The sequence below is a fragment of the Heterodontus francisci genome, chromosome 14, assembly GCF_036365525.1.
Source record: "Heterodontus francisci isolate sHetFra1 chromosome 14, sHetFra1.hap1, whole genome shotgun sequence".
In the NCBI taxonomy this organism is placed as follows: Eukaryota; Metazoa; Chordata; class Chondrichthyes; order Heterodontiformes; family Heterodontidae; genus Heterodontus; species Heterodontus francisci.
In genome coordinates, this window is record NC_090384.1 from 103,708,594 (window position 1) to 103,734,833 (window position 26,240).

Here is a 26,240-nt window from a genome sequence, read left to right on the forward strand (position 1 = left end):
TGTTTTTTGGGTGTAAAATGGGTACTAAGTGTACCAATGCAGAAGTGAAAGGGCCTACAGCCAGTCTGTGATGGCTTTGGTCCAACTGCTAAGTTAACAGGAACCACTATTTAGCCGTCATGTGCAGCTGCTTAATAAGGACATTCAGCCCCTTAAATATATAAACCAGGGGCTTCGTGCCTGCTGACGGACTCTTCTACAAAATGTGTTCCCGATGAGCGGAGCAGGTGTTGGGTCTCTCCCACTCAGGATTCTTCAGTGGCCCCAGAAACGGGTACAGTTCTTTGTTCCTATGGAGACAGGAGCAATGAGAGTAATCCCCCCCCCAATCGTCTAGGTGCTCGCCTCTACAAACCCAACCCCCTCCCTCCCCACCCCCCTTCCCCAACCTTCCAAAGCCTCTGACCCTCTCCAACCCTTCCTCTTCACCTTCTGAAACCCTCATCTCTTCCTTTGTTTCCTCCAAACACAACTATTCCAATACTCTACCATCTGGCCTCTCATCTTGGACCCTCCATAAACTTGAGCTCATTCAAAATTCTGCTGCACTGTATCTTAACTTGTGCCAAGCCCTGTTCACCCTTCACTCCTGCGTTCACTGCTTTTTTCCCGGACTGGCAACACCAAGTTTAAAATTCCTTGTTTTCAAATCCGCCCGTGGCCTCGCACCTCCCTATCTCTGTAACCTCCTGCAGCTTTTCAACCCTCTGAGATGTTGGCACCCTTCCAATTCTGGTCTCTTGAGCATCCCTGATTTTAATCACACCACCATTGGTGGCCATGCCTTCAGCTGCCTGAACCCTGACTCTGTAATTTCCTCCCTAAACCTCTCCACCTCTTAACCTCCTCCTTTAAGACGCTCCTTAAAACTTACCTCCTTGACCAAGCTTTTGATCACCTGTCCTAATATTTCCTTCTGTGACTCACTGTCGAAGTTTGTTTGTTAATTGCTTCTGTGAAGTGGTTTGAGATGCTTTACTATGTAAAAGGGGCTATATAAATGCAGAATGTTGTTGGAATTTACCAGCAGATCTCTGCAGGCGAGGGAAGTGGCCCTGAAATTGTTTTCTCGAGGGGCGAGTGGCCAATGGAGATGCAACAAACACCAGCAGCTGCACCCCAAACATATAGCCGCAGCTCAAAGCCCCGTGCGTGGCAATCTTCGGGTCTCTTGGTTCTGGCCAAGTCAATTACAAAGTATTTACAGCACAGAAACAGGCCATTCGGCCCAACAGGTCCATACTGGTGTTTATGCTCTACACGAGCCACTTCCCACCCCTCTTCATCTATTCCTTTCTCCCTCATATTTATCCAGCTTCCCCTAAACTGCATCATTGCTATTCACCTCAACTATTTCCTGTGGTAGTATGGGCCTAAAAACATGATGTTCTATGGCGCAGAGAATCTTTTTAAAAAGATCTGATACCACCTTGCACATTCAAGTGGTTTAAACACTTTGAGTTGATAGAAACAGCAACCAAACTGAAAGTAGCAGTGGGTTGAGATCATATGTTTTTGGCAGGGGGTGGGGAATGTATATATTGCGATACACAAGGATGAGCCAAAGGGTCTTTACCTGAACGTTATTGCTCATATGTTCACGAGAGACATGGTAGAAATTGGAAGGAGGGGAATCGGGGTTGTTACATACAGATCCCGAAGTCCATGTTTCCTGAGAAGATAAAAGAGCTTGCATTTATATAGCATTTTTCACGACCTCAGAATGTCCCAAAGTGCTTTAAAAACCAATGAAGTACTTTTGAAGTGTAGTCACTGTTGTAATATAGGAAATGCAGCAACCAATCTGCGCAAAGCAAGCTCCCACAAACAGAAATGTGATCATGAGCGGGTAATCTGCTTTTGTAATATTGAACGAGGGATAACTATCAGCCCAGAATATGGGGAGCACTCCCCTGCTCTTCAAATAGCACTATGGAATATTTTATGTCCATCTGAGAGGGCAGATGAGGCCTGATTTGCCATCTCATTGGAAAGCTGGCACCTCTGACAGTGCAGCACTCCCTTAGTACTGCACTGGGAGTATCAGCCGAGATTATGTGCTCAAATCTCGAGTCTGATTTGAACCCACAGTCTCAGGCTCTTTGGTGAGAGAATGCTGCCCAACTTAGCAACAGTTGATATCTGATTTACATTAAACTGGACACTGATTTCTCTTTCTCTCTCTCTCCCATTCTAGCCAAAGAAGCTCGGCTTTTCACATTTTGGAAATCTGAGAAAGAAGAAGTTTGATGAGTCGATTGATTACCTTTGCCCCATGACTGTGATTCATCCAGCAGCCAATGGTTCCCAGAGGAATTGTGCGGGATACAAAGCAAAGGCTGCTGTGGCGGACAAGCTGGAGCAGGTGGGGTATCTGAAGTGATGATCCGCTTCAGTGGGAGATCCTAGCAAGCCAGGATCTTAAAACGATAACGTTTGGTAACCACACAGGACAGCGAAGCAGTGGGTGTAGCGTCACTCCCTAATGTACTAACACGACTCTGGAGGGATCATCCAGAAAGCTGAACCCAAAGTAACGATTTAACCGTCCTAACTGCGGTTTGGCGATGGATAAATAACAACGTGACATTTCACCGTGACGCAAAAATGTAGCAGTCTCCTTTAACCCGCCATTTTTACATTAACTCTAAGTGGAGAGAAGTGTTTGTGTGTCTCAGTAAAGCATTCTATTTTGTACAGAATCCGCAAAAATATATTTTTCGGCATGAGGTATCGTAGCGATGACTTCGATATTGTGTAATTCTAGAGGATTGAAATATGTATAAAATGTGTTTTAATATTTGTGCGCAATATATTTATAATTTGAAGAGGAAGTAATATTAGCTTGCCTCCTGGTATTTGACACTAAATAAGTTCCAGTGGAATGGGGCACATTCTGCTCCTCGTTCATTGGAAATTTCCTTGGTTCTGCTCTGCCAGTGTAACTTTTCCCGGGATTGGAGGCAGAGGATGTGAGCGCCAAGTAAATTTCTGGGAATTTTGAGTCCAATGTCCCTGATTCCATCATAGAGGTTAAGATAAAACCTCAAAGTGCAGGTCTGATGGATCAATCCAGCAAGGCAAACAACGAAACAGTGGGTGTGATGTTTTAGAATGAATGGACCAGAAATCGCGGGTAGCACGTCTGTGGAATCTGATATGTGCAACGCGAAGGCAACATCTGTAAATATGGCCCCTCCCTAATATAGGGGCAAAGAAACTGTCAGCATCTCCTTACTGGGTGCCTCATGTTTGTCCAGTGTTCGTTCCATCACATATATTCTCGTAATCCAAGATAAATGCCATTTTTCTTAAACTGTCAGTAATGTTAAATTAAACTTTTCTATTGAATCTCCTAGTTGCTGTATTACAGAAGAAAAGTGGGCGTAGAAAACAATTCAGTGTTTAGAGACTGAGACACCTTTGTCCCCACACACCTGCTGCCAGATGTGATCTAACTCACTAGTTCACAAGTCAATACACAACCTCTACCCCTACTGCAGGATTGTCACTTTATCGCTGCCTTCTGTCACATGTTTTCCTATCTGTAGGTGATGCAAATTTAGAGCCCCAAGTGCAGGTGTGATCAAGGAAACCACACAGGACACATTAAGCTCAGGGCCTCCCCTCCCCCCGAAAGAAATTCCTGCCACCCATTTCTATCATGCAAAGCTCCATTTTGGGAGTGCTAATTCATAGATTCTCCCCAATTTTTTTTTTAATGTAGACTTATGTTCGTAATGCATATTTTATTTTTGAACGAGTATTTCTCCTGGATTGTAAGTGAGATGTAGCCCAGCCCTGCTGCAAAGGTCACAGCAGTTAGATGATCTAAACTGCACACATTGAGGTTTTGCTCCAAGATGTTGGGTCCCATGTTTTGCTGGAACAGCTAGTTTGTGGGACACACATTGTACCATCCAGCATGGTGTCTGTTAACCAAAGGTCAATCTACCTCTAAGCCAGTAGGCACAATGAATACCATGGCTTGTTCAGTTGTGGGATGTTCTGCCAGCTGAAAGGGTTACATTAGGGTCGATTGTAATGTTCTATCACTGAAACATCCAGGATGAAGTTAAGATCGTGATGATGCTCTGGATCCATGGCTTTGTACAGTTCAATTATGATTCTCATTGCATTGCAGAGGGATGTGACCAAAGGGGTAGCAGATGAGAATGATTCCTTTGCAAATGGTTTCACTTCAGCTCAGGGTGGTTTGGGTTCTGGGGATGGAACAGAAAAGCCATTGAAAACCATTGTGGAAAAATTAATCTCAGTTACATATTAATTAAAATTTAGGGGAAGCAGAACCCTGCCTTGAGTAATTCACTTCAGAGCCTTGATTCAGCTAAATGCCTTACCTCTGGAGTGACTCTTGTCCGGTTATCGCACCTCTTAGTTGAGGAAAGGGGGCACAAAGTTTAAAGTCGGTGAGGGTGGATTTTCCATCTTTGCATCTCGTCCAATTTTCCTGTCCATGGACTTCAGGTTAATTGGCAGTGTTGAGTGATTTGTGGCAGTGGGAGATTAGAAAGTGCTGAATATTGAGGTGGCACTTTGTAGAACTAAATGAGGCAGGATACAAGCACACAAATTAAAATGCCTATAGAATACTTCTTATAAATTTTAAATAAATCCACTGAACTAGCTCTTGAAATCATCTCAATTCAGGAGGTCCTGACATTGCTATGTTACCCTTGAGGATCAGGTAACCTGGTGTATTTATATTTCTCACTGTTTGAGTTGAGAAGGGCCTGGAGGTTTAGGAAAGGGACGTGCTTTTTCATGCAGTTGCCTCATTGGCGGATAAGTCCTAAAGTAGTATCAGAAACTTGTAAAATTAAGGAGAACGTGGATTTCATCTTGATTACTTGAATGTTAGGCCCCATCATGAACAGTTACCTGGCCCAGGAGGGTTAAAGAAAAACTTGAACCCTTTATTAAGTTTAATATACAAGTTGACACCGATAACCCCTCAGTTTTTTTAAAGAATTTACCTTATTTCCCAAATTGATATTCTTAAATGTTTATCAAAAATTACCTATCGCATTTATATCCTTTATCAGTGCCACTGGTAATGGTTTCTTAAAGATTTTAAGGACTATATATAATGTTTTAATTTTGTTTTTACAAAATCACAAATAAAGAGATTTTTATTGGTAAGTTTTTTTGCTTTGTTTTATTTTGTGTTCGGTCTGGGATGGTTGGAAATAGGAAGAGGTCGTCTGATGCCTTTAGAGGGAAGCTCGATGAGTACATGGAATGGAAGGTTACGCTGATAGGGTGAGATGAAGAGATAGATGGGACTGCCAAAGACCTGATGGGCTGAATGACCTGTTTCTATGCTGTAAAGTCAATATCATCTTTTAGAATGTTCCAACTGATTCGGGCTTTGGTCATATTCATCATCACACCTCCACCTTTTTACCACGGATTTTTTTTCTCAAGTTTTGGCAGTAAAATATTTTGACAGTTTGAAAAGTTTTCCCTTGCAGATGTTAGAAACTGCAATGAGTGCCATTCTCCTCCAAACACCTGCACCAAATCTCCCCCTCTACTAATTTAACATGGGCATTAACTAGGTTAAAAGCTTTGTTAAAGCAATGCACAAAAGGGATTTAGCTCATGCGTTAAGCATTCCATAGAACCATAGAGGTTTACAGTATAGATGGAGGCCATTCGGCCTCCATTGTATCTGTTGCCAGCTCTTTACTGGAGTGATGCAAAATTAATCTTACTGCTGCATTCTCTCCTCTCAGCCATAGGGAGTTTAGAGGTGGCCAAATGGGTTTCAGAGATCATAGTGAGTTCATTCGTTCATTGATGTCATCTTCCCAGGAGGTTGACTACCATTGGATCTCCACCTCTGTGCTATGCTGCACATTCCACATAGGTCAACTGCACCAAGCCCATTATACCCATCATCCATTTTCTCCTCTGCTTCCCTCCCCTACCTTTTCCTTCGACCTTTCCTTCCAATAATTGTCTCTGTCTACCTTCTGCTCTAATGATGTGACTGAAATATGTCTTTCTATCGTGAATAGTGAGAAACTGATTCAGGCAAATTGCTCATGACAATTTAAAAATTAGAGTGGTCAGGTGGAGTTTTTTTTAAATCCAAAGATCAGCATCGTTTTGGAACATGTTGCAGGTGGGTGAATGGTGTGGCTGGATTTAGGAACAGTTCAATTCTCCCTGGAGGGTGGCACGATGAGGTGGTGAGAAGGTGGGAAATGGGAAGCGGGATATAGTAATGAGGGTAGATGGGGTTTAGGGATATAGTGGATAGATGAGGTTTAGGGATATAGTAGGTAGATGGGATTGATTGATGTAACTAGAAGGTGAGTAGATGGAGTTGAGGGATGTGGTGATTAGGTGGGATATATTGGATAAATGGGGCTGACTGTTGTGGGTAGATCCCTGCTTACCATAGTTAATCCAAGAAAAGGTTCACCGACAATAATTTGGCTGTTAATCAGCTGCTAAGATAGGAAAATTCTAATCCAGCATCCAATTTCAAACCCTTTTCAAAGGGGTCAGGCTTCACGTTCAGGCACCTCAGTGCTAGTAACATTTATGTTTCTTATTCATTGGTCTGTTCAGTTTAGTGTTTGTGAGCACAGGGGTTTGGGAAAGGGATTCTTCTTGCTGCAGTTATGCCATAGGAGATCAACTGAGAGACCTGTCAGTTAGCAGTAGTTTGAGATCTAGGCAGTTTAATGAATTTTACCTTTGCCTTTAGGCCCCAGGATCCATGTTACTAGAAACAGTAATAGCTTGGATGCCATTGGTATTTTATTCATTTTTTGGCATTATCTCAGAAGCCAGAGTGAGGGAGCCAGAAGTGAGGCCACTTTTTCCCCTTTGGCTTCTGCCGCATTCCACAGCTGCCACACAACTGGTGCTGTGGTGTTCATTTCCTTTTCAAGTGGAACAAATAACCTCACGTACTTGGCAATGAAGCTATTGGTTTTAAGCTCTCTCTCCTTCTGCACTTTAGTCTGCCCATTGACCTGCCCAGAATCGAAACTGCTGACTCCCAAGTCAGAATCACTTTTGCAAAGTACAAATCTTTAATATTTGCTACAAAAAAACTCTAATTTTCAGAAGTGCCTTAAGTTGCAAGACTTTATTGAAAAGTATGTTGGGCAAATCACTCAAACCAATGGCATAAGTGCAATTTAAGATCATAAGAAATAGGAGTGGGTGGAGACCATTCGGCCCATCGAGCTTGCTGCACCTTTCTTCTACCTCACCAGCACCCCATATCCCTCCATTCCCCTAGTCTCCAAAAATCTGTAACATGCTTAGGAGGAGCAGTTAACTTTGGACCGACAGTTCCCAAATCTCTCCACCACTGGGAGTTTTCCTCACATCATGTCTGTTGTAGACGCATCGATCGAGATTGATCGCTGTGATTGGTCAACAACTCCATTGTCATTTAATCATGTGACTACCAGGATGGTAGAAGATGGTTTAGATGGCCCGAATCTCTCTCATCTCCTCCAGCTTGACAATCCACCAAGATTTGTGTTCCTCCAACTCTGGCCCCTTGTTCTTATATATTTCCCAATCAACATACGAATGCACTACATTTCTTCATGCTGATCTTTACATTTATTGAGTTAATGTCTACCTGTCTTAGTCAACTCAATGCTAAACATGTCTAATCAATGCCTGGGTACTGCCTGTGTCTGCGTGGGTTTCCTCCGGGTGCTCCGATTTCCTCCCACATGCCAAAGACTTGCAGGTTGATAGGTAAATTGGCCATTATAAATTGCCCCTAGTATAGGTAGGTGGTAGGGAAATATAGGGACAGGTGGGGATGTGGTAGGAATATGGAATTAGTGTAGGATTAGTATAAATGGGTGGTTGATGGTCGGCACAGACTCGGTGGGCCGAAGGGCCTGTTTCAGTGCTGTATCTCTAAACTAAACTAAACTAAATGCAGAGTGGCAATCAACAAAACCAATAGAATTTTTGCAACTTTGGAATCAAAAGAGTGTGATACAAGTCAGAGATAATGATCATCGAATCATGCAGCACAGAAGGAGGTCATTCAGCCCATCATGCCTGTGCTGGCTCTTTGAACGAGGTATGCAATTAGTTCCCCCCCACCCCCGTTCTTTCCCCATAGCCTTGCAAATTATCCCCCCTACCCCCACCCCCCCAATCCAAGTATTTAGCCACTAAAATAAAAGCAAAATACTGCGGATGCTGGAAATCTGAAATAAGTTCCGAAGAAGGGTCACTGACCCGAAATGTTAACTCTGCTTCTCTTTCCACAGATGCTGCCAGACCTGCTGAGTGATTCCAGCATTTCTTGTTTTTATTTCAAGTATTTAGCCAATTGTTTCCACCTCCCTTTCAGGGAGTGCGTCCCAGATCGTCATAACTCACTGCGTTAAAAAAAATTCCTCCCCACCTCCCCTTACCTTAAATCTGTAACCTCTGGTTACTGACCCTTCTGTCATTGAAAACAGTTTCTCCTTAATTACTCTAACAAAACCCCTCAATTTGAGCACCTCTATTAAATCTCTCCCTTAACATTCTCAACCAGGACGAGACAATGGTGAGCAGCAAAACTGCTTTTATACCAAGTGGGTTGGTAGCATCTCTCTGGATAGATGAACTGAGATGGGCTGAATGGCCTTCCTTAGCCAAAATTATGTCGAGAGTTGGATTCGTAGCCATGAGCTGCACAAATGGAGTTTTCTCGCTCATGCACAGAATTCACTGATTGGCAAATCGAGCCCGACTTGAGTCTTACAAACAAAATACACCAAATGAGAAGCTGGCTCAATCATTTACCCCCAGCAAGTCACAGACCCGTTACCAAACTAGCATTAGTTCAGGAGAAGCAATGTGGAAATCAGAACAGGGTTTTCCGGTGTGACTCAGCTTTGATGTGGATGCTGCCTGGTTTTTACAGATGGAGGATTCGGAAAGAACAGTTCAGCAGATAGGGGCATTCTCTGAAGGCATTAATAACCTCACAGTGAGTATGGTGCCTTGAATTAAAATAACTGTGGCTTATGTGTGCCTCCAGTCATTCAACCCCTTGTGCAACGCTTTAATGAACTCAAACAGCATCATTCCTAATGCCCATTTCGTGATGTGGAAACTAAACTCAAATCTGTTTCTAACACAATGCTTCTAACTACTACAGTACTGTGTGTGTGCTGTGAATTGTTAACTAGGTGATTTTCAGTATGTCAGAAACTGCGATTTCATTTTTTCACTATGGTTAACTAAAAATTTATCCAGTGCCCTGTTATATGGCCCCTTCTATAAGAACATAGAGAGGGTAATGGGATTAATGTAGGATTAGTATAAATGGGTGGTGGATGGTCGGCACAGACTCCGTGGGCCGCAGGGCCTGTTTTAGTGCTGTATCTCTAAATAAATAAATAAACATAAGAAACAGGAGCTGGAATAGGCCATTTGGCCCTTTGAGCGTGCTCTGCCATTCAACAAGATCATGGTTGATCTTCTACATCAATCCCATTATCCCCATATCCCTTAATTCCCTTAGTATCCAAAAATCTATCAAACTCTGCCTTGAATACACTCAACGACTGAGCATCCACAACTCTGAGGTAGAGAATTTCAAAGATTCACAACCCTTTAAGTGAAAAAATTCTCATCAGTCTTAAATGGCCGACTCTTTATTGAGACTGTGACCTGGTGTTCTAGATTCCTCATCCAGGAGAAACATTTTTTCAGCATCTACCCTGTCAAGCCCCTTAAGAATTTTATAAGTTTCAATGAGATCACCTCTCATTTTGCTCAACTCCAGGGAATATAGGCCTCATCTTCTCAATCTGTCCTCATAGGACAATCCCCTCATCCCAAGAACCAGTTTAGCGCATGAAACTTGCCTGTCCTTCATTGCCTTCCCCTTAAAAATTTTGAGTCTCAACTCTGACAATTCAGTAGGTACCAATTGTCCCTTCGCCCCTTGACATATTGGCCATTCTTGATGCAAGTGCTCTGACAATAAATGGTGGCAGTCTGGGACTAGTTGGTTGCGAGTTTAGCTGGCTGTAGGATGGTATAAGGGGGTCATTGTTAATAATGAATGTTGATAGACTGTAGACAGTGGGATCGGCAAGATTCATCTCCCTTTGAGTTCTGATGAAAGGTCACAGACTTGAAACATTAACTGTTTCTCTCTCCACAGATACTGCCTGTCCTGCTGAGTATTTCCAGCACTTTGTTTTTATTTCAGATTTCCAGCATCCACAGTATTTTACTCTTATTCATCTCCCTCTACCTCAGCCTATCTGCCATTGAAACCCTCATCTATACTATTGTCACCTCCAGAACCTAACTATTCCAATGCTCTCCCTACAAAACTCTGCTGCTGTGTCCTATCCCACCCAAGCCCCACTTGCCTGTCACCCCAGCTCCCTCTTCTGATCCTTTAACACTTCAAATTCAAAATTATCTCATGTTTGAAGCTCTTCGTGGCTTCATGCCTCCCTATTGCTTCTCCAGCACTACAAATCCCCCCTCCCCTCAAGCTTTCCATTCCTTGGCATTGGCCTCCTATGTATCTCCTCATTTCACTCCACCATTGGCCACCTGAACCCAAAGCTCTGAAATTCCCTCTGTAGCCACCCCCAACTTGCCTTTCCACCCGCCTCACCTCCTTTAAGACCCTCCTCAAAACAAACCTGTTTTACACAGCATTTTGTCAACCCTTTCTAATATCTCCTCTGTTTCTCGTGCCTTGATATCTTTCTTTGTTGAAGAGACTATATATGAATGCAAGTTGCCATTAGTTAACTGTGAAAGGCAGGCGATTGGTGATAAGTGATAGCAGGGTGTTGACTGCAGTCATTAGCAGACTGTCGAAGCTAAAGACAGGGTGCTGTCTATTAACGGTGATTGTTGAGGGTCTATCAACATGGTCACCTCAACTTCAGTTAATCACCACAGAGATCCCCTCCCCAATCAAGGCCAGATATCACTGGATGGTGAGTATATGAAATAAACCAATTGAAACAGCCATCCAAATCTTGTTTATGGGGCATCTTTGAACTTTTGAGTTGTAACTCTTTCAAAGAGTTATCCAATTAGTCTCACTCCCTTGCTGTTGCCCCATAGCCCTGCAAACTTTTCCTTTCCAAGTATTTATCCAATTCCCTTTTGAAAGTTACTATTGAATCTGCTTCCAGCACCCACAGGCAGTACGTTATTTTTTAAAATTGCCTCACCTACCCTCTGGTTCTTCTGCGAAGTCTCTTAAATTTGTGTCCTCTGATTAAAAGAATGTTGCATTGTTGGCAGCTAGCTAGTCCCCATATGCCATGTCATTAAACAGTTAACCTGGTCATTATCACATTGCTGTTTGTGGGATCTTGCTGTGTGCAAATTGGCTGTCATGTTTCCACATGGCCACACTTCAAAAGTACTTCATTGGCTGTAAGGCACTTTGGGATGTCCTGTGGTTGTGAAAGGTGATATATAAATGCAAGTACTTTTTATCGCCCAGCTTACAATAGTAGCGTTGTTAATGGTAACGAGAACTGCCGGACTCCATTCACAAGTTAGCCGACTAATGTTCTAACTCTGCACATTACTCCTGCTTTCAGACCCTGCTAAAGCAAGATGAATGGCCGATATACAAGTTTGAAGCACTGGTCATGGCGGAAGAGGAGCAATGATAACACGTGCCCAGAACTCATTGTGTATCTCCCTCCTATGGGCCTCCATACCCACAAATGCAGTAGCATTCAGATTCTAAATTGCTGCTATTTTTTTTATTAAGTGTTTCAATTGAACGTTTAGAGTTGATTACAAAAATATATCCATGTCTTTTGCAGCCAAGAAACCAATTGAATTAAACTTTGCAAATTAGCCAGATTTCTTAGTTAATATATTTGTGTCCGAAACCCAATTGTAAGTGGCTATAACTTATGAGGGTTTGACAGTTATTTGGTTACATCTGCAGCTCTTGTAAAAAGGGCTGTTTTTGTTTTAAGTACTTCATTATTGCTGAGTTTGTGTGTTTTATCTTAATTAATTTATACGGCCTTTAGCTAAAGGACAGACGATGAAAATTTAAGGTTCTTTAAAGGCCCTGCTATTTACAGGTACATTTTCTCCCTTTATTTTGTACAAAAATCCAATAGATTCTTTTTTTAAATTGTGCTTGTGGAGTGAGATGGTATCACGCAAGTAGGTAAGATATCTGGGAGGTGATTTAATAAATTAAAAAGGAATATTAAATAATCTTGTGATTTTAATCCTATTTGGGGTCTTTGAGTATCTAATCAGGAGATAGGTGGGGGTAAGTATAAAACTACAACTGCATGAATTTTTTGTTGAGTGATGGTTAACACGGATAATAAACACTCTCAACTGATTAAATGTCAATGAAAACTGACTAGGGGTTTCAGGTAAATATATAGACACCTTACCATACTCAGGCATGCATACAAGTTCCATGTTACAAGAGGCACCAACAAACATGCCTATTTATTGTGTCTTCCATGTAATAGTGTTCCCTGTACAATAGGAACCTGAGAGAGATTGGTGGGGAGGGCATTAGCAGAGGTGGCCAAAGACGACAGTTGAAGGGTATGTCTTGAGGCCTTTGCAGTGTGTAAGATCGTAGAGTCTTACAGCACTGAGAGAGGCCATTCTGCCCACAGTGCTTGTGCTAGCTCTTTGAAAGAGCTATCCAATTAATCCTGCACCCCCCACTCTTTCCCCATAGCCTCCTGTAATTTTTTCCTTTTCAGGTATTTATCCAATTCCCTTTTGAAAGTTACTGTTGAATCTGCTTCCAGCACCCTTTCAGGTAGCGCATTCCAGATCTCACTGTGTAAAAAAAAACAAAGACCCTCATGGTTCTTTTGTCAATTACCATAACTGTGTTCACTGGTTACTGACCCTTCTGTCGGTTTTAAACAATTTCTTCCTATCTGTTCTTATCAAAACCCTTCATAATTTTAAACAAGTATTAAAGCTGGTCTGAACCTTCCCTGCTCTAAGGAGAACAATCACAGCTTCTCCAAACACTCAAAACTCAAATCATTCATTCCTGGTACCCATCTAGTAAATCTCCTCTGTACCCTCTCCAAGCCCTTGACAAAAAAGCATTTCCAAGTGATTTATTCCAAATTCCTTTATTGCCACATGTTATGAAAGTGATTCTGTTTTTTGTTTAAAATATTTTTTAAAGGAATTTATAGTTAAACTGAATAAAGGTTGGACCAGCTTTTATTTTTCCAAAAGGGAACCATCAAGAGGACACTGAGGGAACCGGGTTGGCGACAATGTTACTGGTTGTCACATGACTCAGGTGGAGATAGAACAGAAACCCTAGTAACAGGGACAGGGAAGTGACAAGCACCCCTTTGATTTGACAAGCCCAGTCATAGCAGTAGCAACCTGGGATGGTCAGAAAACTGACAAGTTTTTTGATTGTGAGTCAGTCAGTGTGTGGTTTTTACCTTCTGGAGTGAGCGGAGATAAAGTCAAGTCTGTTGAAGAAGAGTAAACAGTAGAGAAGACCACAATCCAGTTTTGTTTTCCAACAAAACTCTAAAGACCCTGAGACGTCCACTGTGTCAATTCATCTTGTTTCCTATATTTGAGGAAAGCCTGCTAAAAATAATTCTCAATGCCACCTGAAAAGAACTATTCTAAAGATCCTAGTGACCTGTCTACGTGTACTCGGAAGTTTTGGAACAACATATCTCATCTGCTATTGTCTTCAAAAATGCACATGTGATCAACCCAAGTGCTGTTTGTCTGTAACAGAGCTCCGAATTTATTTAAAAATTACCTTTTTTTTTGTTAACTGGTGTATATGTGTGTGTGTGAAGGAACTAGGTAAAAAGGGAACTTAAAGATTTAAAAATCTGTGTGTTCATGTTTTACGTCATTACTGGTTAAGACTTGTTTTATAATAAACTGATAATTTTGTTCATTAAAGAAACCTGGTTAGTATGTTCTATTCTGGGAAAAATAGAGCATATGATTGACTGTATTAGTAAGTGGGAAAATTTAAAATATATGTTGTGACCTGTGGAGAAGTGAGACTAGAATAAACAGTGCACTCCTTCCGCCTCATCGTAGCATATTTAATTGGAGGCTCTCTTTCGCTGGGATAAACCCAACGCTGATGACATACAATTGTAAGTTGGGTAATAATAATTGAAAAAGAAAAAGAACCAGGTTTCTTGTGCAATGAAGTAAAGTTTGCACCACGGGAATGTCTAACAGTTTCAGCAACTTTCTGGGGAAGAAGGATGTATCCTTGAGGGATTTGAGAAACCTAACCAAGGTTAAACTAAAAGATTTGGCAGAACTGTTGGTGTTAGAATTAAAAATCAGGTGCTAAGAAAGCAGACATAATTGAAGTAATAACACACCATTTGAAATTGGATGAAGAAGAAAGCAAACCAGAGGGTAGCGCAGTTGAATTGGCTAAAATTCAGTTACAGATTAAATAGCCTGAACTTGACAAAGAAAAAGCAATAGAATTGAAAAAACATAAACTTGATTTTCAAAGTGAAAGAGAAGGAAGGGAGTTTGAATTTAAAATGATGGAACTAAGACGAAGGGGTGCTCTCGGCCCCAGTGAAAAATTTGGTGGGCAAAGCTCTGACTCCAGCTCAGGACCCAGTGGAGACCTGTTTAAATTTCTGCAAGCCCTCTCTAAATTTGAGGACAGGAAGTAGAGGCATTTTTCATTGCTTTTGAAAGGATAGCCAAACAGATGAAGTGGCCAAAGGAAAGCTGGGCACTGCTTATGCAGAGCAGGTTGATGGGCAGAGCTCATGAAGTTTATGCCATGCTTTCTGAAGAGGCTTCTGCAGATTATGAGTTGGTAAAAAAGGTTATTCTCGCTGTGTATGAGTTAGTTTCTGAAGCTTACTGACAGAAATTTCGGAACCTCTGGAGATTATCTGGGCAGACTTATGTAGAATTTGAGAGAGTAAAGCAAATTAATTTTGATCGTTGGATATGGGCACTAAAGATAGAGGCCAGGTTTAAAAACCTTAGGGAATTAAGTCTCCTGGGAGAATTTAAAAATTCACTCCTTCCGTTAATAAGAATCCATGTAGAGAACCAGAAGGTGTCAAAGGCCAGACAGACAGCGGAAATCGCTGATGATTATGAGCTTGTTTATAAGCCCAAACCCTTTGTCCGTCACCCCCACAAACCCGAGAAGGATAAAAGGTGGGAGAGTGAGAGGAAGGCAATTAACCGGGGACAAGAAGGAACAGCTGAGAACGCCCCACAATTTCCTCCTCTGGCCAGAAAGGAAGATGCTGAGGGTGGAAGTGAGGTCCGGAAGCCTAAATGTTACCATTGTCGGAAGGTGGGACAGAGCAGAATGCTAGAAGTTGCAGGGTGAACCTATAGAACTTATTGGGGTGGACAAAGCCAATGCTGAGAAAGGGGCCCTGACCGTGAGTACAGCAGATCAGGATGTGGCTCTGACTGCAGCTGTAAGGCCAAGTACTGAAACCACAGAGTGTACGGGTTGTGAATAAGATACCTGAGAGTTATACGGAATTCTTGTTGAAAGGAAAAGTAACTCCTCATCCCTCAAGGGAGGCAGGTAAACCTATAGTTATACTTAGGGATACAGGAGAAACCCAAACTCCTTTGCATAACATTTCCGCCAGAGAGTGCACTGAACGCTAAAGTTTTAGTGAATGGTATTGGCGGGGAGTATTTACCCATACCTTTGTATCAGGTGTACCTGGAGTGTGACCTAATATCTGGAATGGTAGCTGTAGGAGTTGTCCATAACTTGCCATTAGATGGTGTTGACCTAGTCTTCGGGAATGATTTGACCGGAGCAAAAGTAGCAGCTTCTCCAATTGTCATGGAACAATCAAGTGAAGTTAAAGAGACAGAATCGTTACAGGAAAAGGTTCCAAGAATTTTCCCTTCTTGTGTAGTAACCCGAGCAATGGCTAAAAAAAGTTCCATTGTTGGAGGTAAAATTGGCAGCACAGACAGATAGCCAAATATCTGAAATTTTCTTTGGGGATTTGAATAAGCCAAAGGAAATATTTAATAAGTCTTCTCTGAGCACGGCTCAGCAAGCTGATCCAAAGTTAAGTAAAGTGCTCAAGAGAATTGGTGAAGCAAATTATTGATTGACACCCTAGATCGCCAGAAAAAGAATTGGCTGTGTAATATTAATATGTTGAAACAATATTATCACGGAGGAGGATAAGCAAGCACAGGTATGTCAGATAGCAGGGGTAGTGAAGGATGAAAGGTATAATGAGGGTGAGGCAGAAGGAGGCCTAACAATTCTCAAATTGAACCAGTATGATGTTTGTTATTAGTTCCTGGGATGTGGGTTTCTCTGGCCAGGCCAGCATTTATTGCTCATCCCTAATTGCCCTTGAGAAGGTGGTGGTGAGCTGCCTTCTTGAACAGCTGCAGTCCGTGTGAGGTAGGTACACCCACAGTGCTGTTAGGAAGGGAGTTCCAGGATTTTGACCCAGCAACAGTGAAGGAACGACGATTTAGTTCCAAGTCAGGATGGTGTGTGACTTGGAGGGGAACTTGCAGGTGGTGGTGATCCCATGCATCTGCTGCCCTTGTCCTTCTAGGTGGTAGAGGTCGCGGGTTTTAAAGGTGATGTCTAAAGAGCCTTGGTGTGTTGCTGCAGTGCACCCTGTAGATGGTACACACTGCTGCCACTGTGTGTCGGTGGTGGAGGGAGTGAATGTTTGTGCATGGGATGCCAATCAAGTGGGCTTCTTTGTCCTTGAGTGTCGAGCTTCTTGAGTGTTGTTGGAGCTGCACCCATCCAGGTGAGTGGAGAGTATTCCATCACGTTGTGCCTTGTAGATAGTGGACAGGCTTTGGGGTGTCAGGAGGTGAGTTACTCACTGCAGAATTCCTAGCCTCTGACATGCCCTTGTAGCCAGGGTATTTATGTGGGTACTCCAGTTCAGTTTCTGGTCAGTGGCAACTCCCAGGATGTTGATATTGGGGAATTCAGCGATCATAATGTTATTGAATGTCAAGGGGAGATGGTTAGGATCTCTCTTGTTGGAGATAGTCATTGCCTGGCACTTGTGTGGCGCGAATGTTACTTGCCACTTATCAGCCCAAGCCTGGATATTGTCTAGGTCTTCCTGCATTTTTACCCAGACTGCTTCAGTATCTGAGGAATCGCGAATGGTGCTGAACATTGTGCAATCATCAGTGAACATCCCCACTTCTGACCTTATGATTGAAGGAAGGTCATTGTGAAGCAGCTGAAGATGGTTGGGCCTAGGACACTACCCTGAGGAACTCCTGCAGTGATGTCCTGGAGCTCAGATGATTGACCTCCAACAACCACAGCCATTTTCCTTTGCGTGAGGTATCACTCCAACCAGTGGAGAATGAGGAAAAATAGAGAGAAGGGGATGGGGGCATGGATAGATGGCTCCAGTGAAAGGTAGCAACAGGACAAAAACCATGGGTTGAAAGGCCTCCGTTTTGTTGAAACTTCTATGAATTTGATAATTGTGAGGCTAATGAGAACTGGTGAAACTCACACAACACCTGCCCCATGTGGCGAAATATCTGTGCCTCATTCTTGGCAGGTGGGGACCTGCATGACACCTCCACACCCAGGGGAATGAAATGCAATTTGAAAAGAAACGGCGCACTTCATTAAAAGGTTTGAGAGAAATATAAGATACAGAAAGAAAAACAAAATCCATGCATTTTTCACATTCATTTCCATTCATTCATTACTCTTAAAGATTATTAAAATTGTCTTTTTCTGGGTGCCAGTGCTGCTTTAACTTCCCCTTTTTTGGCATCCCAGTAACCATGTGTTTCTCTGGGGAAGCTTTTCTTCAGTTTGCCCATTGCCATGAATGCCTATGGTTTTGTTCCGTTGAGGTAATGTTTTTTCCAGGAGACTTAGTAGTGGGTGGGTGACACTTTAACTAGGTGAGGCATCACCCTCACGGTTTCTGTGCCCCCTAGAAGTCTCTCTTTGTCTCTGCAGGTTCCTGTAAATGCTCATAGCAACTCTGGTGGGGTTCTTCTAGAGTCTGCGTTTACATAGGAGGATGTGGGGTCTAACTTTTCAAATATTTCAGGCTTGGCTGGCTGGACAGCAGGGGTTTTCATCCAGGATTCCACCCGGACTTCCTTTAACCTGCCCTCTTGCTCACTTTTTCCCCTTCTCTTTCTAAACTTTTGCCAGCCTTGTGCCAGCCTGTCCCCTTTTGTTCTCGGCGGGGGTCCCTTACAGTTCAGCAGCCCTCTGCTGGAGGGTCCTCCTAACACCGGTACAGGACTTAGGGGTGCAACTGTAAGCTGGGTTTCCCCTCAACCTGGCACATGTGGCAACTCCTGCAGTACTCCACAACATCTTTGTGGAGTTTTGGCCAGTCAAACTGTTGCCTTATGCGGGCTTTGGTCTTTTGTATACCGGCATGTACAGCCACTGTAGTCTCGTGGGCCCCTCTTAATATTTCTCTCCGGCACCACTAACTGGTGAACTACTATTCCACTCCTTGCCCTCAAGTCCATGAGGAGAACTCCATTTCCTCATCAGTACCTTGTTCTTTAAATAGTAGCAATCAGGGACTCCCTCTGCTTCACTTTCAGACTGGGCAGCCTGTGCCAACTGTCGCAATACTGGGTCGGCTTGCTGAGCCTCAGCTAGGGAAAATCCATTTAATTCATTCCCCAGGTCTCCTAACTTTCCAAAGAAAGTCTGACAGGTAGGCCTCATGGTCATCTGCCTGCAGTACCAATGCAGTCTACTCTGGGGGAACTGGTTTGATCATGGCCTCATTACACTTTCAGGGAAATTACAGGGGACCGTCTCCTACCACTGTCCTGTCTCTCTGACCTCTTGCAGTCTTTTTCACAACTTGGGGGGGGGGGGGCGGTGCTACCACCTTCACCCCTGCCAGATCATTACCCAGGAGCAGGTCAACCCCATCCAAAGGCGAAGTAAGGACAATCCCTACAGTCACCGGTCCCGAAACTAGGTTGCACTCCAGGTGCACCCGGTGTACACGTATACACTGCCCTCCAATACCATTCACCACCATTTTGGTGTTCACTGCACTCTCTGGGGGAAAGATCAGGCCTCTTCTCAGTAAAAGGGATCTAGTGACCCCTGTATCCCTGAGAATCGCTATGGGGTTGCCTGACCCACAAGGGGGGTATGGGGTTACTTTGCCTTCAGACACAAACCCGGATAACCTTCAGGAATCCTATTAACTTTTCCTGCACTGGCCATAGTAAGCTTCCTGGGTTGCACTCTTACTGCAGTTAAAGCCACAGCTTGTTCTGCTGTGCTTTCCATCAGGGACCTGTCTTCACTGAGCAGCAGGTGTGCCCTGATAAACCCCTATAGGTTTTCCCTTTAGTTTCCAGCAGTCAGCATTTAAATGCCCCGCCTTATTGCAATGGAAGCACACAGGTCTCCGGATCTCACTCTTGCTCACAACACCTCGCTTTTTGGCTGGAGGTGGGCCCCGTGTCTCCTGCTTTCCTTTCTTTCCCAGGACTGCCTGGGCTTTGATCATCTTCCCAAATCTTTTTGGATTTGTGGGGATTAGGAAAGGTTCTCCCCTGGGAAACCGACTTATAACTTAAAGCAAACTCATCGGCCAGAACGGCCGCTTGCTGGGCTCTCTGAACCCGTTGCTCCTCTACATGGGTCTGTATTGAGAATGGGAGAGTTTTTAAATTCCTCTAACAGAATTACTTCTGAGAGTCTCATAGTTGAACTGGATTTTTAGAGCCCTCAGCCACTAGTCAAAAGCCAGCTGCTTGCTTCTTTCAAACTCCAGATAAGTTTGATTAGCTTGGTTTTTTGAGGGTTCTAAACCTTTGGCGGTAGGCTTCAGGTCCTAATTCATATGCCCCGAGGATAGCATTTTTGGTCAGTTCATAATCGGATGAACTCTCATCTGGCAACAGGGAATAAACCTCATGGGCTTTTCCAGTTAGCTTGCTCTGTATTAAAAGAGACCAAGTCTCAGCTGGCCATTTTAGCGGCCTTATCAGTTTCTCAAAAGACAAAAAACGCTTCCACGTCTTCCTCATTGAATTTTGGGATTAATTGAACAAGTTTTAGCAATTTTGTACCCAGCCCTGAGTTCAGCTCCTCCATATTGGCTATGCTTTCGCTGGGATTACTCTGTCGCCCCCTAGTTAACTCAAGTCACTTCAGCTCTCTTTCTTCAGATTCTTTCTGAAATATTGTCTCTCTCATTCCTTCTCCTGTCTTGCTTTCTCTCTCTCTTATTTCTTCCCATGCCTTCTGGAAGTTAGTTTTCAATCACAACACCAAGAAAACCTGTATTGATCTTGCTCTTTTTGATTGGGAACAATTTGGCATCCCACTTCCAATTTCTCTCGTTTGGCTGTGGGTAAAATTCCGGACGCTAGCACCCAAACTTCCACTACAACCAGGTGAGAAAGGTGTCTAGGGGTCCCTTTTAACCTTCACCTGGTCTTATTGTAACAGTGTTTTGTTTTTAAACACACTGGTGTTTTGAGCTCCCGCTTGGTGAATCCTTATTCACCGCTTTCCAATTACAAGGCAAAGAAAAGTGAAATTTATTAAAACTTAAACTTAATCTCTAATTCAGTCAATGCCTACGGATAGATGCAATGCTGCGCCCCACGCTAGCATGCATATGCATATGCAAATAAAGACAGAAAAGAGTAGAAGAACAAGTAGAGAGGTTTAAGGCAATCTCTGAAGAGGGGTTTTTGTTACTGTGCTTCGAGGTCACTGTAGAGTCCTTGCTTGTAGGTAGATCTTGCTTTTCCTTGGGGCCCAGTATTCTTCTTAAACCTTGTTCACGGTAAGAGACTTTTCTCTTGGGGTTCATATGTCTTCAATGGTTTCTGAAGCTGGTCAGAGTGAGATGGGAACAGACAGGAGAGAGGTCTTTTCAGTCCAGGAGCTAACAGCTTTCTGAGTTCCAATTCTCTGTGGCAAGTTCAAATTCAAAAATCTCCAACAACCAGTTAGTCATGTGACTAAACTAGCCTGATGCCATCTGTTTGTATTTGGCCACCTTAGCAGTTAACCTGGAAAGCTAGCCTCTCCACCTTCAATGTCTGTTAATCAAAAGTCCATTGTGGATTAAATTGGAGCAGGCAGTGGCCTCTTTGTCCTTTCCAAGCATTGTCTATTGCTATGCAAATGTCTTAGGCAGGTGCTTGGCAACCTCTTAATCTGGCTTTTCTTCCCAGCAACAATTTTTAAATTTAATGTCCATGTGGTGAAATATCCATGCCTCATTCTTGGCAGGTGGGGGCCTGCATGACAAATACCTTGATTAAACCTGCCTACACTACACTCAGGCAGTGCGTTCCAGATCTTGGCCACTCACTACCTGAACGTTTCTCATGTTGCCATTGTTTCATTTGCCAATCACCTTAAATCTGAGCCCTCTGATTCTCAATCCATCCAACAATTGGAACAGCAATATAATAAAAGCAAAATACTGTGGATGCTGGAAATCTGAAATAAAAACAAGAAATGCTGGAACCACTCAGCAGGTCTGGCAGCATCTGTGGAAAGAGAAGCAGAGTTAACGTTTCGGGTCAGTGACCCTTCTTCGGAACAGCATTGGAACAGCAATGTGGTTGACTCTTAAATGCCCTCGCAAATCACTCATTTGTTTTAAAACAGCTACAAAGTATAAGAAAAGGAATGAAACCAGATGAACCACCCAACATCGACCTAGGCACAGGAAACAGTGGCAAACCCAGCCCTGTTGACCCTGCAAAGTCCTCCTTACTAACATCTGGGGGCTTGTGTCAAATTGGGAGAGCTGTCCCACAGACTAGTCAAGCAGCAGCCTGACAGTCATACCTTACAATGTCCCAGACACCACCATCAACATCCCTGGGTATGTCCTGTCCCACCAGCAGGACAGACCCACCAGAGGTGATGGCACAATGGTATACAATCAGGTACTTGTCCTGGGAGTCTTCATATTAACTCTGGACCACATGAAGTTTCATGGCATTAGGTCAAACATGTGCAAGGAAACCTCCTGCTGATTACCACCTACCACACCTCCCCACCCCTGCCTCCGCTGATGAATCAGTGTTTCTCCATGTTGAACACAAATTGGAAGAAGCACTGAGAGCAGCAAGGGCAGTGAATGTACTCTGGGTGGGGGACATCAATGTCCATCACCAAAGCTGGCTCAGATGCACCACTACTGACTGAGCTGGCAGAGTCCTAAAGGACATAGCTACTAGAGTGGGTCTGCGGCAGGTGGTGAGGGAACAAGAGGTAAAACCTACTTGACGTCATCTTCACCAGTCTGCCCACTGCAGATGCATCTGTCCATGACAGTATTGGTAGGAGTGACCACCACACAGTCCTTGTGGAGACCAAGTCCCATCTTCACATTGAGGCTACCCTCCATCATGTTGTGTGGCATTGCCAATGTGCTAAATGGGATAGATTTTGAACAGATGTAGCAACTCAAAACTGGGTATCCATGAGGTGCTGTCAGCCATCAGCAGCAGCAGAATTGTATTCAACCACAATGTGTAACCTCATGGCGCAGCATATTCCCCACTCTACCATCATCATCAAGCCAGGAGACCAACCCTGATTTAATGAAGAGTGCAGGAGGGCTTGCCAGGAGCAGCACCAGGTATACCTCAAAATGAGGTGTCAACCTGGTGAAGCTACAACACAGGACTACTTGCATGCCAAACAGCAGAAGCAGCATGCAATAAACAGGACTAACTAATCCCAACGGATCAGATCTAAGCTCTGCAGTCCTGCCATATCCAGTCGTGAATGACAGTGGACAATTAAACAACTAATAGGAGGAGTAGGCTCCACAAATATTCCCATCCTCAATGATGGGGGATCCCAGAATATCAGTGCAAAAGATAAGGCTGAAGCATCTTCAGCCAGAAGTGCCGAGTGGAAGATCTATCTCAGCCTCCTGAGATCCCCAACATCACAGGTGCCAGTCTACAGCCAATTCAATTCGATCCACGTGATATCAAGAAACAGCTGCAGGCACTGGATACTGCAAAGACTATGGGCCCTGATAATATTCCAGCAATAGTACTGAAGCCTTGTACTCCAGAACTAGCTGTGCCCCTAGTCAAACTGTTCCAGTATAGCTACAACACTGACATCTGACAACGTGGAAAAGTGCCCAGGTATGCCCTGTGCACAAAAAGCAGGACAAAGCCAACCCAGCCAACTACCACCCCATTAGTCTACTCTCGAACATCAGCAAAGTGATGGAAGTGGTTATCAAGTAGCACTTGCTCAACAATAACCTGCTCACTGCCACTCAGCTCCTGACCTCATTAAAGCCTTTCTCCAACCATGGACAAAAGAGCTGAACTCCAGAGGTGAGGTGACAGTGACTGTCCTTGACAACAAACAAAGAACAGCACAGCACAGGAACAGGCCATTCGGCCCTCCAAGCCTGCGCCGATCTTGATGCCTGCCTAAACTAAAACCTTCTGCACTTCCGGGGCCCGTATCCCTCTATTCCCATCCTATTCATGGATTTGTCAAGATGCCTCTTAAATGTCGCTATCGTACCTGCTTCCACCGCCTCCCCCGGCAGCAAGTTCCAGGCACTCACCACCCTCTGTGTAAAGAACTTGCCTCGCACATCCCCTCTAAACTTTGCCCCTCTCACCTTAAACCTATGTCCCCTAGTAACTGACTCTTCCACCCTGGGAAAAAGCTTCTGACTATCCACTCTGTCCATGCCGCTCATAACTTTGTAAACCTCCATCATGTCGCCCCTCCACCTCCGTCGTTCCAGTGAAAACAATCCGAGTTTATCCAACCTCTCCTCATAGCTAATGCCCTCCAGACCAGGCAACATCCTGGTGAACCTCTTCTGTACCCTCTCCAAAGCCTCCACGTCCTTCTGGTAGTGTGGTGACCAGAATTGCACGCAATATTCCAAGTGTGGCCTAACTAAAGTTCTGTACAGCTGCAGCATGACTTGCCAATTTTTATACTCTATGCCCCGACCGATGAAGGCAAGCATGCCGTATGCCTTCTTGACTACCTTATCCACCTGCGTTGCCACTTTCAGTGACCTGTGGACCTGTACGCCCAGATCTCTCTGCCTGTCAATACTCCTAAGGGTTCTGCCATTTACTGTATACTTCCCACCTGCATCCGACCTTCCAAAATGCATTACCTCACATTTGTCCGGATTAAGCTCCATCTGCCATTTCTCTGCCCAAGTCTCCAAACGATCTATATCCTGCTGTATCCTCTGACAATCCTTGTCACTATCAGCAACTCCTCCAACCTTTGTGTCATCCGCAAACTTACTAATCATCAAGGCATCATTTGATGAAGTATGACATCAAGGAGCCCTAGCAAAACTGGAATCAATGGGAATCAGGGGGAAAACTCTCTGCTGCTTGGAGTCATATCTAGCGCAAAGGAAGATGGTTGTGTTTGTTGGAGGTCAATCATCTCAGCTCCAGGACATCACTGCAGGTGTTCCTCAGGGTAGCATCCTAAGCCCAACCATCTTCAGCTGCTTCATCAATGACCTTCCCTCCATCATAAGGTCAGAAGTAAGGACGTTCGCTGAAGATTGCGCAATGTTCAGTACCATTTGCAACTCCAGATAATGAAGCAGCCCATATTCAGATGCAGCTAGATCTGGACAACATCCAGGCTTGGGCTGATAAGTGTCAAGTAACATTCGCGCCACATAAGTGGCGGGCAACAACCATCTCCAACAAGAGAGAATCTAACCATCTCCCCTTGACATTCAATGGCATTACGATCACTGAATCCCCCACAGGCATCATCCTGGGCATTACCGTTGACCAGACACTGAACTGGACCAGCCACATAAATACTGTGGCTACAAGAGCAGGTCAGAGGCTGGGAATTCTGTGGCGAGTAACTCACCTCCTAACTCCACAATGCCTGTCCACCATCTGCAGGCGGAATGTGATGGAATACTTTCCACTTGTCTGGATGGGTGCAGCTCCAACACTCAAGAAGCTTGACACCATCCAGGACAAAGCAACCCACTTGGCTGGCACCCCCTTCACCTCCAACATTCACTCCTTCCACCACCAAAGCATACTGCAATAGTATGTACCATTAACAAGATGCACCGCAGCAACTCACCATGGTTCCTTCGACAGCACCTTCCACACCTGTGACCTCTACCAAGTAGAAGGACAAGGGCAGCAGATGCCTGGGAACACCATCACCTGCAGGTTCCCCTCCAAGCCACACACTATCCTGTCTCGGAACTATATTGCTGTTCCTTCACTGTTGCTGGGTCAAAAATCCTGGAATTCCCTTCCTAACAGCACTGTTGGTGTACCTACACCCCAAGGACTGTAGAAGTTCAAGAAGGCAGCTCACCACCACCTTCTCAAGGGCAATTTGAGATGGGCAATAAATGCTGGCCTAGCCAGTGATGCCCACATCCCAGGAACAAATAAAAATGTTGTCTTATAACTCTGTCCAGATGCCTCATGATTTTGAACAGCTGTCAAATCTCCTCTCAACTTTCTCTTCACCAAAGAGAACAATCCTAACTTCTCCAACCTATCCAGATAACTGAAGTTCCTCTTACCTGGAACCATTCTCGTTAATCTTTTCTGCACTTTGATGCCTTCACATCATTCCTAAAGTATGGCACCCAGAATTGGAAAACAATACTCCAGTAGAGGCCAAACCAGTGTTCTATACAAGTTTGACATAACTTTCTTGCTTTTGTACTCTATGCCCTTATTAATGAAGCCTAGGATGTTCTATTAATCACACTCTCAACCTGTCCTGCCACCTTCAATGATTTATGCACACATACACCCAGGTCCCTCTGCTCCTGCACCCCATTTTATATTGTCTCCACATTCTTCCTACTGTTACCAAGGCAAGAGATGTGCACTGTCTTTTCTAGTTCCAGTTCTCCACAGGTCACAATCTATACTCAAATGTTTACCCAGTTACCGATACAGTCAATCGTATACTCTACTCTTTATCCCAGAATAAAATACATCAACCAGGTTTCTTTAATAAACAAAACTATCAGTTTATTATAAAACAAGACTTAGCCTGTAACAAAGCAAAGCATTAACAGATTGAAACATGAAAGTTCCTTGTTTAAATACCCCACACTCAGGTTAAAGAGGATAAAAAAGGAAATTTTCTCTGCAGAGCTCTTTTACAAAAAAAGACAAAGAATACTTTGGCCAAATAATTGTTAATTCTTGAAGCAAAC

General features: G+C 43.8%; 1 protein-coding gene across 14 annotated transcripts in view; it reads left to right on the forward strand.

The window, feature by feature from the left end:
• Positions 1 to 13,894, forward strand: part of ppfibp2b (PPFIA binding protein 2b) — a 279,873-nt gene extending 265,979 nt beyond the window's left edge. For 7 of the 14 annotated variants that reach the window (XM_068046641.1, XM_068046639.1, XM_068046644.1 and 4 more), the window contains 2 exons: positions 2,198 to 2,365; positions 11,601 to 13,894. In XM_068046641.1, the coding sequence (XP_067902742.1) occupies positions 2,198 to 2,365; positions 11,601 to 11,672 (240 nt within the window). In that variant the 3' untranslated portion in view covers positions 11,673 to 13,894. Of the gene's footprint in view, positions 1 to 2,197; positions 5,164 to 11,600 lie in introns of those variants that run through there. The other 7 variants (XM_068046647.1, XM_068046648.1, XM_068046649.1 and 4 more) reach the window with 3 other exon arrangements.
• The last annotated feature ends 12,346 nt before the right edge of the window (positions 13,895 to 26,240 follow it).